At 36.4% G+C, this 13,704-nt stretch overlaps 1 protein-coding gene across 4 annotated transcripts in view; it reads left to right on the top strand.

Moving 5' to 3' along the window:
- Nucleotides 1-13,704, top strand: part of RPS6KB1 (ribosomal protein S6 kinase B1) — a 34,746-nt gene that overhangs the window by 5,146 nt on the left and 15,896 nt on the right. For 2 of the 4 annotated variants that reach the window (XM_044674950.1, XM_044674947.1), the window contains exons 2-5: nt 8,130-8,179; nt 10,173-10,293; nt 11,680-11,748; nt 13,427-13,574. In XM_044674950.1, coding sequence (XP_044530885.1) covers nt 8,130-8,179; nt 10,173-10,293; nt 11,680-11,748; nt 13,427-13,574 — 388 coding nt within the window. The remainder of the gene's footprint in view (nt 1-8,129; nt 8,180-10,172; nt 10,294-11,679; nt 11,749-13,426; nt 13,575-13,704) is intronic. The other 2 variants (XM_044674948.1, XM_044674951.1) reach the window with 2 other exon arrangements.

Below are 13,704 nucleotides of genomic sequence, written 5' to 3'. Positions count from 1 at the left end.
GGGGGGGGGGGGGGGGGGGCCGGGCCGGGCCGAGGTGACAGGGCTGGGGCGTAGGCTTGGGCCCAGGGAGCTGGGCCTGTTCCAGGACCCTGGACTGGGGCGAGGGGCAGTAGCTGGAGCGAGGGAGAACGGAGCGGGCGGGTGGGCAGATCAACAGCAGGCCCAGCTGCGGAGTCGGGCTGCACGGCAGCACCAATCCCGCGGTGGGGACGGCTGCTGACGGGCGCAGGTGCACGGCACCCTCGGGCTTCACCCCCCCCCCCCCCACCCCGGGTCTTTAGCCGCGAGGGGCGGGGGATGGCGCGAGCCTCAGGGTGACCCTGGAGCAGCGGTTCTGGAAGGCAGCGGTGGGGGAACGGGCTGTGGGTGGTTGGCGCGGAGAGCTCTAGCTGCTCCCCAGCTTCGGGTCCCCGCTCTCTGCGCTCGTCCGGGCTTCTTGGCGCCTCCAGAGCGCTAGCTCAGCTGTTGGGATGACAGCTGAAAACTTCCGCGGGCTGTGCTTTGCAGCCGCAGAGGTCCTGGGAGTGTCACTTGCATCTCTCCGAGTTTAGGGGTAGCGGGGTTAGAGGTATGATTGTTTAAAATCTGTTTACAGTGCAAATTGTGATTCCCTTCTTCTCCATTTCTCCTCCCTATCCAACCCCCCAAGACTAGAGGTTTATGCAATTTTCAGATGAGATTTGGGAGTGAAGAAAACAATGTCAACAACTGTGATTTGGCCTCCCCAAAATAAGTTGCTTTATCTGGAACATGTTAGTGATGGTTCCAGGGCTACCTTGCTCTATGGTACGAATACTTTCTAGCTTGTTTCTATCTTCTGTGGTTCTTTTTTTTATATTTCTTTTTCCAGGCCAGATAGGACATAAGGATTATTTGTTATTTTTTAAAATAATTTTTAGAGTTGGTAAATCAAAAATAATTTATTTCTATGCTAATAAACGTCAGCGATAAGGCATGGACCAAGAACAATATCTGATTGCCCAAAGTTGTTTTTTTAAAAATATATATATTTTAGTGCCAAAAAAGATCTGTGATTTCATCTCTGGGTCCCTCTCACTGAAATGGTGATCCCTTCACATCTTGATATACCTTCTTTTTCTCTTTTGGCCTGTGATTTCACCATCTGTGTAGGGAATATGGGGAGAGGTTACATCCCTTCATGTCTTAATATGTAGTGTTTTTTTTTTTTTCATTTGTTTTTGTTGGTATCTGTAATTTCATCAACTGGAGACGGAGCTCATGTGAGGAAATGCCTACTGCTGCTGCAGATATAAAATGTCTGGTTAAAGTGACTTACAGCTAATATGTGTCAGAGACAGGAGTTTGAAAGACTAGTAGCTCTAGCATATAGTTTTGTAAGTTGGTATGACCAAAATAATCTATGAGTACATTTTTTAATAATAGTAATAGCTAAGGTATGATATATGTATTTGAATATATGTATATTATATAGTCATATTACTTCCAGATTTGTCAGACACTTCATATATAAACATTGTTTACTGATCCTCTACTCAGTCCTTTCTTGCTTGGTAAGACTTACTACTTCTAGAACCTCCTAGTATTACCACCACACCCTAATGAGGCATCAGCATGGATCTTTAGATAGAATTAGAAATATTAATTAATGCTTTCCTTTTAAATCCAAAAAAGGAAAGGTTAAATAGATAGAATACTAATTTGGGAACTGAGTAACTTAGCTACACCTTGCTTGTGTTGTTGTGTTGTGATGTTATTTAATTGCGGAATGCCTTTCTCATTAGACAGTATTAACATCTGTATGCTACTAATGTGACAAATGTAAAGATTTTTTAAAAATGTCATATTTATACAAAACTATATATGTATAAAAGATGTGTTTGTAAAACAATGCCATACATGTATTTATAAGTGTATGTTTTCTATATGAAGATATTTGAGTACTCTAAAGATGGGAAATTAAAACAAAAGAATTGAATAATGCTTTTCTTATCAAGATCAACTTACCCTCCAAATGTACCATTTCTCCTAACCTCTTTATTTCTCTTGATAGTACCATGTTCCTAATTTTATAACTGGAAAAGTCATCTTTGACTCTCTTCCCCAAATCCTAGTCGATTTGCCTTCCATCTCTCTCATCAGTTCCCTTTTCTTTGCTCACAGAAAAGACCCTAGAATAATCCTGAACTATTCCTTTCATGGACTATTAAAAAAAATTCTTGAATTGAGTCATATTCCTTCCCCTTCCCTTCTAGGAGGTCTGATGTAGTTTATATCAGTGCTTTTTTCATGGGCTATTATAATTGTCTCTTATTTGGGCTATGCTTTTAGTCTCTACCCTCTTCACTCCATCCTCCACTTAGGTCAGTGATGGTGAACCTTTTAGAGACCACACGCCATGCCATGCCATGCCACCCCAGAGACCATGTGCTGTGCCTGTGGTGCCCTGTTCCCAAGTGCTAGGTGCACCCAGCCCCAGCCTTATCCCACAGAGGGGAAGGAGAAAGAATGCCTATTGGTCTGCTGGTTGGAGTGGGAGATAAAGTGAGGAGTGTCTTAAGCAAGTGTAGAGAGGGGGAGGAGAGTTGCCCAAGTGCTCCCCTCCCCTCCAGCTCTGCAACCTATGAGCTACCCAACTTACCCCACACAGGGGAGGGAGGAAGTGCTCCCATTGGCTTCTGGGCAGAGGGCCAGGTGAAGTGAGAAATGTCCTCAGTCTGGGTGGAGAGGGGGAGGGGAGTAGCTCTCCCCAGTCCCTCTGTCTTTCTACTAAGGAACTCCAGGGGGAGGGAGGGACAGTGGGGTCTGTGTGCTATCTTTGGCATAAGTACCATAGGTTCGCCTTCACAGACCTAGGTACTAAAAACTTTTCTGGAGACCCAGTTCTGACTATGTTTACTCCTTGTCTTAAAAAGCAACTATTACTTCTAGAAGAGAACACAAACTCCTCCACCAAGCTTTTGAAATTTAGGCTCCTCTTTCTTATTTCAACTTTCTTTCAACTACTGCTTCCCTTCATGCTACTGAGCTTTCTTGCTTTTGTGTATTTACATAAGTCAGTTGAGGTACAAAGAATTCACTTCACTCCTTAACTACTCAGCTCTGATGAAGTTCCTCTCTCTATTTTCTCCACACTATCTTCCCCCCTTCCTCCCCAGTCTATTAATTCTCTGTCTTTATTTCATTGCATTTACAGGTTTCTTAAGAGCTGGTACTGGTACTGGTTCATTTTTCTTTGTAACCCATCTTGTTTTGCTCATAGACACTAAATAAATGTAATAGGATAGACATAGGGACTAGGTCTATGATTTTGTTGGTGTAAGTGAGGAAATGCCAAACAATGCAAGTCAATACCTTCTCTATAAATTAATTTTCTGAAAAAATATTTTATTTTCTCAATTACATTCCCCTTAATAATAATTTTCAAGATATATTTCCTGAAATTATAAGATCCAAATTGTCTCCATTCCTTGCAATGATAGACAATTTGATCTGGGTTATACATGTATTATAATGCAAAACTTACTGTCATATTGGTCATTGTTGTAAGAGAATACTCATATAAAGCCCAAACCCACAAATAAAGTGAAAAATAGTTTGCTTTTATCTGTATTCTGCTACAAATTAATCTAAAGTGAGTTTCCCAGAGCATTGTGAATTTGCCCAGGTATTTGTCAGTAGCTGAACCTGAACTCTGAACTTGATTTCAAGGTCAGCTCTCTATCTGCTGCATCATCACACAGCCTTTCTAAAATAAATGAAATTTATCCTGTGAAAAATAAATCCATATTGAACTGTCAAATTCATTTAAACCTGAGATGTATTTCTGAAGTAGTCTGGCAGAGTAGGTAACTTGTTGCAAGATTTTTCGATTCTTAATTATATTGTTCACATAGCCTACTGCTTGGATTTTGATATTATTGAAACCATATGGTGTATTAAATGCTATTTGAAACAAAAAGGAGTCTTTGTCCCTGAATTCTCAGTGCTCACATTCTTAGACATGGCATACTTTTTTGAATTGACAATTTTAGAATTAAAGATAGATTTTTTTTTAATTTAAAAAACTTTGACCTTTTGTCTTAGAATAGATACTAAGCATTGGTAGAAGAGTGGGTAGGGCTTGGAAGTTGGGAACAAACTTGCCCAGGTCACACAGCTAGGAAGTGTCTGAGGCCTGATTTGTCATCATCTTTTAATAATGCTAGATTTTTATGGAGATGGGGGAGCTAAGTGGCTCAGTGGATAGAGTGGCAAGCCTGAAGTCAGAAAGGTTCATCTTCTCGAGTTAAAATTCCAGGCATTTACTATCTGTGTAATACTGAGTAAGTAACTTAACCCTGTTTGCCTCAGTTTCTCATCTGAAAAATGAAGAGATGGCAAACTATTCAATATCTTTGCTAAAGAAAACTAAATGGGCTTTTAAAGAGTTGAACATGATTGAAAAATGACCAAATAAAAAAGCTAACTTTTATAATGAAAAGATTTGAAAATAGTTCAGTTCATTTGAAAATAGTTTAAATTATAATAATTTCCCTTTGATATCTATGAAATATGCTTTAGTAATTTTTTTTATTCAAACCAATACATTTATCTAGTGTCATGGAAATACTCAAATCAAAAAACTTCTTTTGGAATTATTTATTGGTGTTATTGAACTAAATTTTCAAGTTTGTGCTAATAGCTTATAGAGTTCAAAAAAGTCAAGCCTGTTCACATCGTTTGTTGCCAATTAGCCAGCAGTTAGTTTGCCCTCGGTGTGATGCAGTGGAAAGAACATAAGATCTAAATCAAGAGATTTTGGTTTCAATTATATATTCTCTGCCACTTTAGCCATCTAACTTTAGGTGAGTCGTTGAACCTTTCTGGTACTCAACTTTCTCATGTGAAAACTGAGGAAGTTGGACTTTGGGATCTCTAGGGAACATTTTCCATCCCACATTTTTATCAAAGTGTGATTTATTGATAAAGGCAGTTATTTTGGCAGTGCTACATAATTGAGGTGTCAGATAACCATTAGGATTATACTCCATGAGATGCCCTGTCACGCCATTTAGAATGGGGCAAGCCTTTCTGGGTATGTGTGCTCTTAGACTTCATTAAGTATTTGTTAGTTTTTCCATAGGCAGAAGGCTAAATGAATCTTTCAGAGAGGAACAAATATAATAGACTAAATTTATGCATTTAAAAATAATAATAGCAGCTGGCATTCATATTAGTAATTTAAGATTTGTAAAATCATTTGATCCTTAAAAACTCTTTGAGATAGGTGCTCTGGTTATTCCCATTTTACAAAAAAGTAAGGTTGAGAGAGGTTAAAGCTGAGAGAATGACTGTCTTGGATCACACAATGTCTAATGCAGAATTCAAACGCAGGTCTTGCTAATTCCAAGTCCTACACCACCCACTATGCCATCTTACTACCTAAAATTAAATAAAATAAGTATTTTTAGAAAGGAAACCTAATTGAATACTTTTAATAAGTGAAAGGCTCTATGATAGAGCAGATAGAAAGTTTTAGTCAGTACAACTTGAATTCCAATCCTGCCTCAGATACATTCTGATCATGTGATCCTAGTTCCTTTAGCTCTCCAGGCCCTTTGCTATTCTGCACTGGCCAAGGAAATTTTGTCTTTGGGAAGCTTTCTACATAGATGATGAAATCATGGATTCAGACTAAAAGGATGACCAGCTGAATTTTTGGTCAATGGCCGTAATCTGGAACAATAAATTGAAACTAAGGGAAAGTTCTCTATCAGAGATTATAAGAATTAATGAAAGTATTGGTATTTGCTGTTTGCTATAGGAACATAAAACAAGAAAAGACTAGAAATTAAGCAGTTAATGTGGGAATAGATTGATTCGCAGTTTGTAGTATGTTCAGAGCAGTGCCTTAAGATTGTTGTATGAGATTCTTTTTGAATAAAAAGTTGAAAATTTTCTCTGAAACTTGGGAGTTCTATGAATAAAATAATAGTTTTAAAATTGAGTGGTTAATTTCCTGAGTCTGATTTGAAAATGTAAGAAATTCCTTCAAAGGAGCTATTAACATTTACATTTAATTTCTTGAATTATTACTATGATAAAGAATTTTCACTTTGGTGCCTTTAAGAGCATTTTGAAAAGTGTTTGGTACTCAATAATTATATGGTAATGTGGTTATTATGATGGAAATTGCTTTCTCATTAATTTATTTTCTTTTAAATGATATTAATTTATAAAATCCTAGTTTGTAAATATAGATTGAACTTTAAAATTGTTTAAAAATAGAACTTTTGCAAACAGAAGTCATTCTACTAAGCCAGCTTCAAACAGTGCATTTTATATGGTGCTCAGGAGATAAATTCAGGCTTTGTCAGACAGGGGAAGGCAATTCCAACAGTACAATTATGTAAAACAGGAAAAGTAAGAGATAGTAAATATAATAATGAGGATCACAGTAAAAACTCTCATTTTCATAGCACTTCAGAGTTTACAAATACTCTCCTTATAACAACCATGTGATATTTATAGTACCAGTATTATTATTCCTATTAGGGTTGCAGCCCAGATTTAGTGCCACTTTATTGTAGCATGAATTTAAAAAAAAAAGAAAAGAAAAGGAAGAGAGAAAGAAAAACTACAGAACAGAAATATGGATAAAGAGGTTTATGCTGAAATAAAATTGCCTTTGTGGGCTATAGTCCTAATTAAGGAATTCTTCCTTAAACTCTGATTTTGAAGCTTAGAGTGTAGAGTTACTGATGAATACTAAGAATGGATGACTTATTTTAAGTGTTTCTGCCCTTACATAACGGTAGAAAGTTTAAAACATTTGTGCAGCTGCAGGTGGTAAGACAGGCCCATCTAGCTCAGGAAATGAAACACAGCCATAGGGCATATCTTGAGTGGAGTGTTGGCTTCAAAGCTATGGTTCTTTGTTAACTACTTTGTGGTCTTCAATTTAGAACTGAATAAAAGTAACATCAGAGAAGAGCAGAATTATGTAATACCAGCTGCATTACTTCTGAAAGATGGTCAGAGTCTTTTCTTAAAAGCAACTACGTCACAATAGGTGATTTACTCATAGTTGTGGAGATTAAAAAGTCTTCAAACCAAGGAAGAAAAAATGTGTAAGTAGAAACAGTGTGAGTTTCTTGTATTGCCCCCACTGATATATGCCTTTGTTTTCTCCAGAAGAGCCTCTCTGAGGAAGACCATAATTCTGGCCTATTCACACTAGTTTCTTGGCCAAACTAAATGACCAGATTGCATTTGTTTTCCTGGTATTTGATCTCTTAGAAAGAACTATTCTTGCTCTATGGGCAATATTCTTTGCCCAAATTGGCTCTCTTGCTTTGAAAGCAAAGCAAGTATACTCAATTGACTGTTTTTTATATTCAGTTGTCATGTTTCATGACAACTGTCAAGAACTATCATGGATTCACAGTGAAATACTAAACCCTTCAAACAATGATCTCAGGTTCATAATCAAGTGAAGTATGTTAAAAATCTACCAAAGTCCTAATTGCTTTTTAGGCAATTTTTCATTTCCCGGTAGCAGTAATTTTGCTAACATCTATCACTGAGTAATTTTGTAACCCGTTATTATCAGATTTGAAATGGAATATTTAGCTCCACAACCCTTAGCCACTTGATCTTCTTTGCAGGTATTTAATTTTGCCCCAATCAGAATCAAAAATAGTGCTGACTACCATATCTTGAAATGGTTGTGCTTATTTTAGCTTGTGACAGGAGAGTCAGTTTCACATAGGAAAAATACACACATTATGTCAATTCAGTATTTTCTGTTTGGAAATAGAGTGGCTTCAGTTTCAAAAATGCTAAGAATAGGTTTTTGGACAGGTGGGAAACACAAATCCATGCAATTTCCAAAATAACTTGTTACAAATTACTGAACAGTTTCAATAACTATCAACTGTTTAAGAAAAAAAAAAAGTAGAATCTCCACAATAATATTTGTGGAATTCTGATTATTTAGTTACTTTTCTATAGCATTTTGATGCCCTACAAACTGTTTTCTGGAAGTTTTATAAATGATATTGTTCAGCTACTAATAAACTACAGAGAATTTAAGTTCTTCTAAGCCTTGGCCAGAAATTATTTTGTAGTCCTGGTGTTGAAAAAAATTTTTTAATCTTATTTTTCAGGGTCAATTAAGTGAAAGCATGGACCATGGAGGAGTTGGACCATATGAAATGTAAGTTTATTCTAAAAGATTTTCCTAATAGAATGCTGACCTGCACAGGAAGTAAACAATTTACTGGTTCCCTGATTCCAGTCAGTCTCAGATATCTAATATTTGTAGACTGCCCATTGAATTTAAAGCTAAATCTGATGATGGTATAGATTAGTATTGGGACAGTGTTTGTAATGTATTATGTTATATCATAATATCAATTGCTCAGAGTCTATTGCTAAACATTTTGTCCTTCATGAATTTCTTTAAGTGAATAATTTTGAATATCCTATATGTCAGCATATTGAACATCTTGTTTAATTGATGTGGGAATTACTCCTTTTACACTGTGATCATAGCCTCTACAGCTTAGTGGATGGTCTTTGAAAGTTCCTCAGGCTGAAAATTCCATCAACCTGGTATCGAAGTTAATAAGTCTCTCTGATTTAGTTATACTAGTACTCAGATGACAGACATACGGTCCATCACTAGACCTATGCTCTTAAGTTTTACAAACCTAAAAGGAAAAACTTGACATTTATTGGCATGCCCTTTGAGATTTAGGGCAACTCCATGGCACTGTGCTGCATTAGGGACTGTTGATCCTGTAAGCTTAAATTTTTTAAGTCATGTAAGTTACGTAGAAAAGTCAAGTACTTTTTGTTGTACATTATGAATGTTATCCTTATATTAAAAGATACATAATGTCATGCTACTTTTTGGTTAAACTAAAGGTGAACATATTAGCTAATTGGGTAGTTATCTCTCTGCAAAACTAAGAAGATACATAGTAAAACAAGCATAATAATCTTAACATGAAGAATTCATTTAGATCAGTAGGCAAAATTGATACCTTTTTTAGTGACCTTATTTCAGACTAACAGCAAATGTTGAAAGATGAATGAATAGTTCTAATTGTTAAGAAAATGCACTATATAAAAGTGATTAGAGCTTTTTTTATTTTATTGGAGATTTGAAAAAATTTTATTTTTATTCTGAACTTAAACCAGATAAAATGAACATTTCCATATACACTGTAGACAGAAAGAGGAATATTGTATATGATGCTGTGACTCTCCATCATGTAGAGCTTCCTTTTTAAGCATATGACAAGTTCAACATATACCTTTCAAAACTATGCTATTCATCTGTAATGACTTCTGTGCTTTTTTTTTTTTTCCCAGGGGTGGGAGTAACCCTCTCTCTTTAAAAGGGAAAAAAGGGGGCAGCTGGGCAGCTTAGTAGCTCAGTGGATTGAGAATCAGGCCTAGAGACAGGAGGTCCTAGGTTCAAATCTGGCCCTCAGACACTTCCCAGCTGTATGACCCTGGGCAAGTCACTTAACCCCCATTGCCTAGCCCTTACCACTCTTCTGCCTTGGAGCCAATACACAGTATTGACTCCAAGATGGAAGGTAAAGGTTTGGGGGGTGGGGGGGTAGGAGATATATACTAGGTCTTTGCTATTACAAAAAGAGATGCTATAAAATTTTCATATATAGGGATCCTTTCCCTCTGTGATCTCTTTAGGTTATAGCCTTCCTGGTAGTATTTATTGCTGATCAAAGAGTATGCATAGTTGAGTCATTTGGGGGGGGGGGGGCAAAGTTCCAAATTGTTTTTGGTTCGGTATTTTTAGACAGCTCCCAGGATATGTTGCTGGAATTTCCAGATGAGGAAGAAATCCAAACTTTGTCTTATATAATAACAAATTATAAAAGCAAATATTTCTTTTATATCACATGACTAAATGAATATTTTCCTACATGTTTGCTCATTTTTAAGGTATATGATGCTTATCATAGAAAATGCTTAGTAACATCCTCTGTGTGTGATTCAGATTGTCATTGTTGGAGCACTTCAATTTGAGCCTCTATATATTTGCCCCTTTAGCTTTCCTCAGAGCATGGATATTTACATAACAGGATTACATCTCTCTTTTTCTTTCTGAAAATAAAATGGAAGATAATATGAATTTTTACCAGTTGACTTTTGATATTGTTTCTTTTCCCCAGTGGCATGGAACATTGTGAAAAATTTGAAATCTCAGAAACCAGTGTGAACAAAGGGCCAGAAAAAATAAGACCAGAATGTTTTGAGCTACTTCGAGTACTTGGTAAAGGAGGCTATGGAAAGGTAGGAAATTTTTTTTTTTAAAGTTACCATATACCAAATAAAAACTTGTCTTCTCACTGAAATGGATAGCTTGATCTAAACTGTTGGTTGGAGGCAGAAGAGATGGCCCCATAATGTATGGATTGAGGTGTGTTAGGAAGATTCTTTTCTAGCTACCCTCACCTTGCAAGGATGTTAAAAGTAGAAAATTCTTAGCTTTAAATATCTGATTACTTTAACTACTGTTTGAAAATTATTTAGTTTTTCTAAAGAGCCAGCCTCAGAGTCAGAAGACCTAGGTTCAAGTTTTGTCTGCCTGACCCTTAATCTCTCAGTTCTCTAGAAGGTATGGAGAAGGTGCTGAGCGGTATTGTTAGGAGTTTACTCTGGAGTTCTCTGTATCAATGAAATCATAGGTCCAGTTTCCATCACTATTCCTATTTGTCATAATAGGGCTTAAATGAATAATATTTATTCCTATTGACTTCCACATTGTTAAATTCTGAGGCAAAAACAGTAGAACATTTTTCTAATCATTCCTGGAAGAGATTTCTGAAATATTAGCTGACTTTTTAGTTTTGTATAATTTTCTCTTCAAGCTCTGCTTATAATTTATTCTAAGCAAATTTTAGGATATTGTATAGTAAAGAAACATTCTGTGCATTTGAAATACCATTGAACAGCATTTCCTAACAGAAGGTAGGTTCAACAGATCAAACAGATCAAAATAGGAAAACTGTCAAGTACTGTATACAAAATTAGAACTTGATCTTCAACCTAGGCAACATTTTCAGATGGTCAGTTGCACATCATGTTTTCCTGGCTCTTATTATCTATGCTGTCCCCCACAGTCTTAGTGCATTTAAAAAAAACAAATACTTCTATCTTAATAGCAATTCTAGGAAAGAAGAGCATTAAAGGTTAGGCAATCAGGGTCAGTCACACAGCTAGGAAGTGTCTGAGGCTAGATTTGAACCCAGGTCCTCCCTTCTCCAGGCTTGGTGCTCTATCTTCTGTGTTGCCTAGTTTGCCTCTTAGGGCATTTAAAACATTTTTTTTAATTAAATTTTGTTTGAAAGATTACATGTAGTAACAATTTTTGACAATTGTTTTCTGATCTTTTTGTAATTCGGATTCTTTCCCCCTTCTCTGAGGTGGCAAATAACTTAACTTATACTAGATATACCAGTGCTTTCGTGCAATCCTTAGTGCATTTATAGGATATTAAAGGTTAAGGCTTAGGGGATATTCTGTACAGTATTTACAGTTTATTTACACCCCTGACTCATTCCTTTTTTATGATTAACAAGTATGAAAATTTGACATGTAGCTTTACCTATCACCAGTACAATTCAACTTTTGGTTATTCATGATAATCTGTCAAGCTTAACTTTTATGTTTATCTAGGTTTTCCAAGTACGAAAAGTAACAGGAGCAAATACTGGGAAAATATTTGCCATGAAGGTGCTTAAAAAGGTGACTACTTTCTATTTTCCATATAACCTTTATTTCCTACCTTTATCAACCTCTTTGATTGAGTGTGCTTTGGGAGGATGTGGTGATAGTGGGGGTTCCCCTAAGGAAGCAGACTGATTATTTGGTTTATTAATCTGTTTGTGATAGCTTGGTCCTAAACTTCAACAGTTTCAACATTGAGTGCCTACTATATCCCAAGCATGGTGCTTGGAGCCGAAAATACAAAGATAAAAAATGACTCAGTATTTATCTTCAAAGAGCTTAAATTGTCCTGAATGTATCATTCAATTTTTTCATCTCCCTACTGACAATGAAGTGAGGAATAAAACATGTAGAAGAATAGCAGACTACAAAGTATAGAGATCCAAAGTATTCCAGGATTATGTGAGAAAGGAAAGATCACGTAAAAATTTTCGACAGGTTTGGGAGGAAGCAGCAGAAGGGAGACAAACAGAAGACTCTGTGGAAGAAAGGACAACTAAATTAGTTGATCTTTGAAGGAAAAGAAAAGATTTTAGAAAGGAATTACATTTCAACCATGGGAGACAGCCATAGCCTGTGTAAAACTGGAGTTAGGAATTGACATGCCAAGTTTGAAAAACTGCTAGCAGTCCAGTTTGGCTATAATGTAGAGCATGGGAAAAGGAATAATGTTAAATAAGATTGGAAAGTTAGGGACTCTCTCATGTATAGAGATAGGAGCCTTGCGTGGTTCCCCAACAAGACTATATATAATCACTAAAAGAGAACAAGTCAAAAAGTGCCTTTATCTCTGCTCGTTTGATGTTCTTTTCAGTAAGCTTTTCAGTTGGGTACTTGGGGCTTGCTGATTCTTCTCTTTAAGGAAGTATATAAGTAGCTCAGTGATCTGAATGTTAAAAAACATGATTCTTAGCTTACAGTTGATTTTTAGATCTTATCAAATTTAAGTTTATTGAACCTTACTTTTTGTAAAATAGGACTAGTACTTTCCATCTGACTTTTTCCTTTGTAATATTTTGAGAATTAAGAAACTTATCAAACATACCGAATTTTGAAATAGAATAGAAAAATTAATATTTATCTAGGAAATATCTCAGTGAGAGTCCTGGCTTTGGTGAATCACTGTTTTAGAATGAGAGGCTTCTATTTATTTATTTACTTATTTATTACAAATTACTTGTTATAACAAGTTTTCCTAAGTTATGTGATTGAACTTATCTCCCTTCCCCTTCCCAGTGCTGGCGGGCAAATTTGATCTGGGTTATACATGTGTTATCATGTAAAACATTTCCAAATTGTTCAGAATGAGAGGCTTCTAGACAAATATTGACCAATATATCCTGAGCTATATTGTCATTTCTGAGTGTCATGGAGAGAATTTGGGGGGTTATTTTGGGGCTACAGACTCTATGATCATTTGCAGTCTCAGAGCCAGGGTTGGGGATCATCACAAAAAAAAAAAAAGCACGTCATTCTCAGAATATCATTTTGAGTGGGCTAGGCAACAATATGGGTTATCAACAGCCTTACAGTATGACCCTGGTAACAATGAACTGCCCTGGCATACTATGTGTGGGAAATGGTGAAAAATGGTTCACTCCATCAGTATTTGCTAATTTTGATAATATAAAGTGTGCATCGAGTACAAATATGTCTGACATAAATGCTGAGACTGTTTTGTTCTCTCTTCTTTTAGGCTATGATAGTAAGAAATGCAAAAGATACAGCTCATACAAAAGCAGAACGAAACATCCTAGAGGAAGTAAAACATCCCTTCATTGTGGACCTAATTTATGCCTTTCAGACTGGTGGAAAACTCTACCTCATTCTGGAGTATCTCAGTGGTCAGTATGCACTGTTTGTATTCCTTTATTCCTAATCCTTCTAGAAACCAGGTCATGAACATTATACAGAAGATACTATTGTTGTCCTATTACTAAAGTTAAGCAAAAGATATTAGGTAAATTAATGTTT

Source organism: Gracilinanus agilis, chromosome 4 (genome assembly GCF_016433145.1).
Source record: "Gracilinanus agilis isolate LMUSP501 chromosome 4, AgileGrace, whole genome shotgun sequence".
Taxonomy (NCBI): domain Eukaryota; kingdom Metazoa; phylum Chordata; class Mammalia; order Didelphimorphia; family Didelphidae; genus Gracilinanus; species Gracilinanus agilis.
Note: the sequence above shows the minus strand (reverse complement) of the source record. Positions and strands in the feature narration are given on the sequence as shown.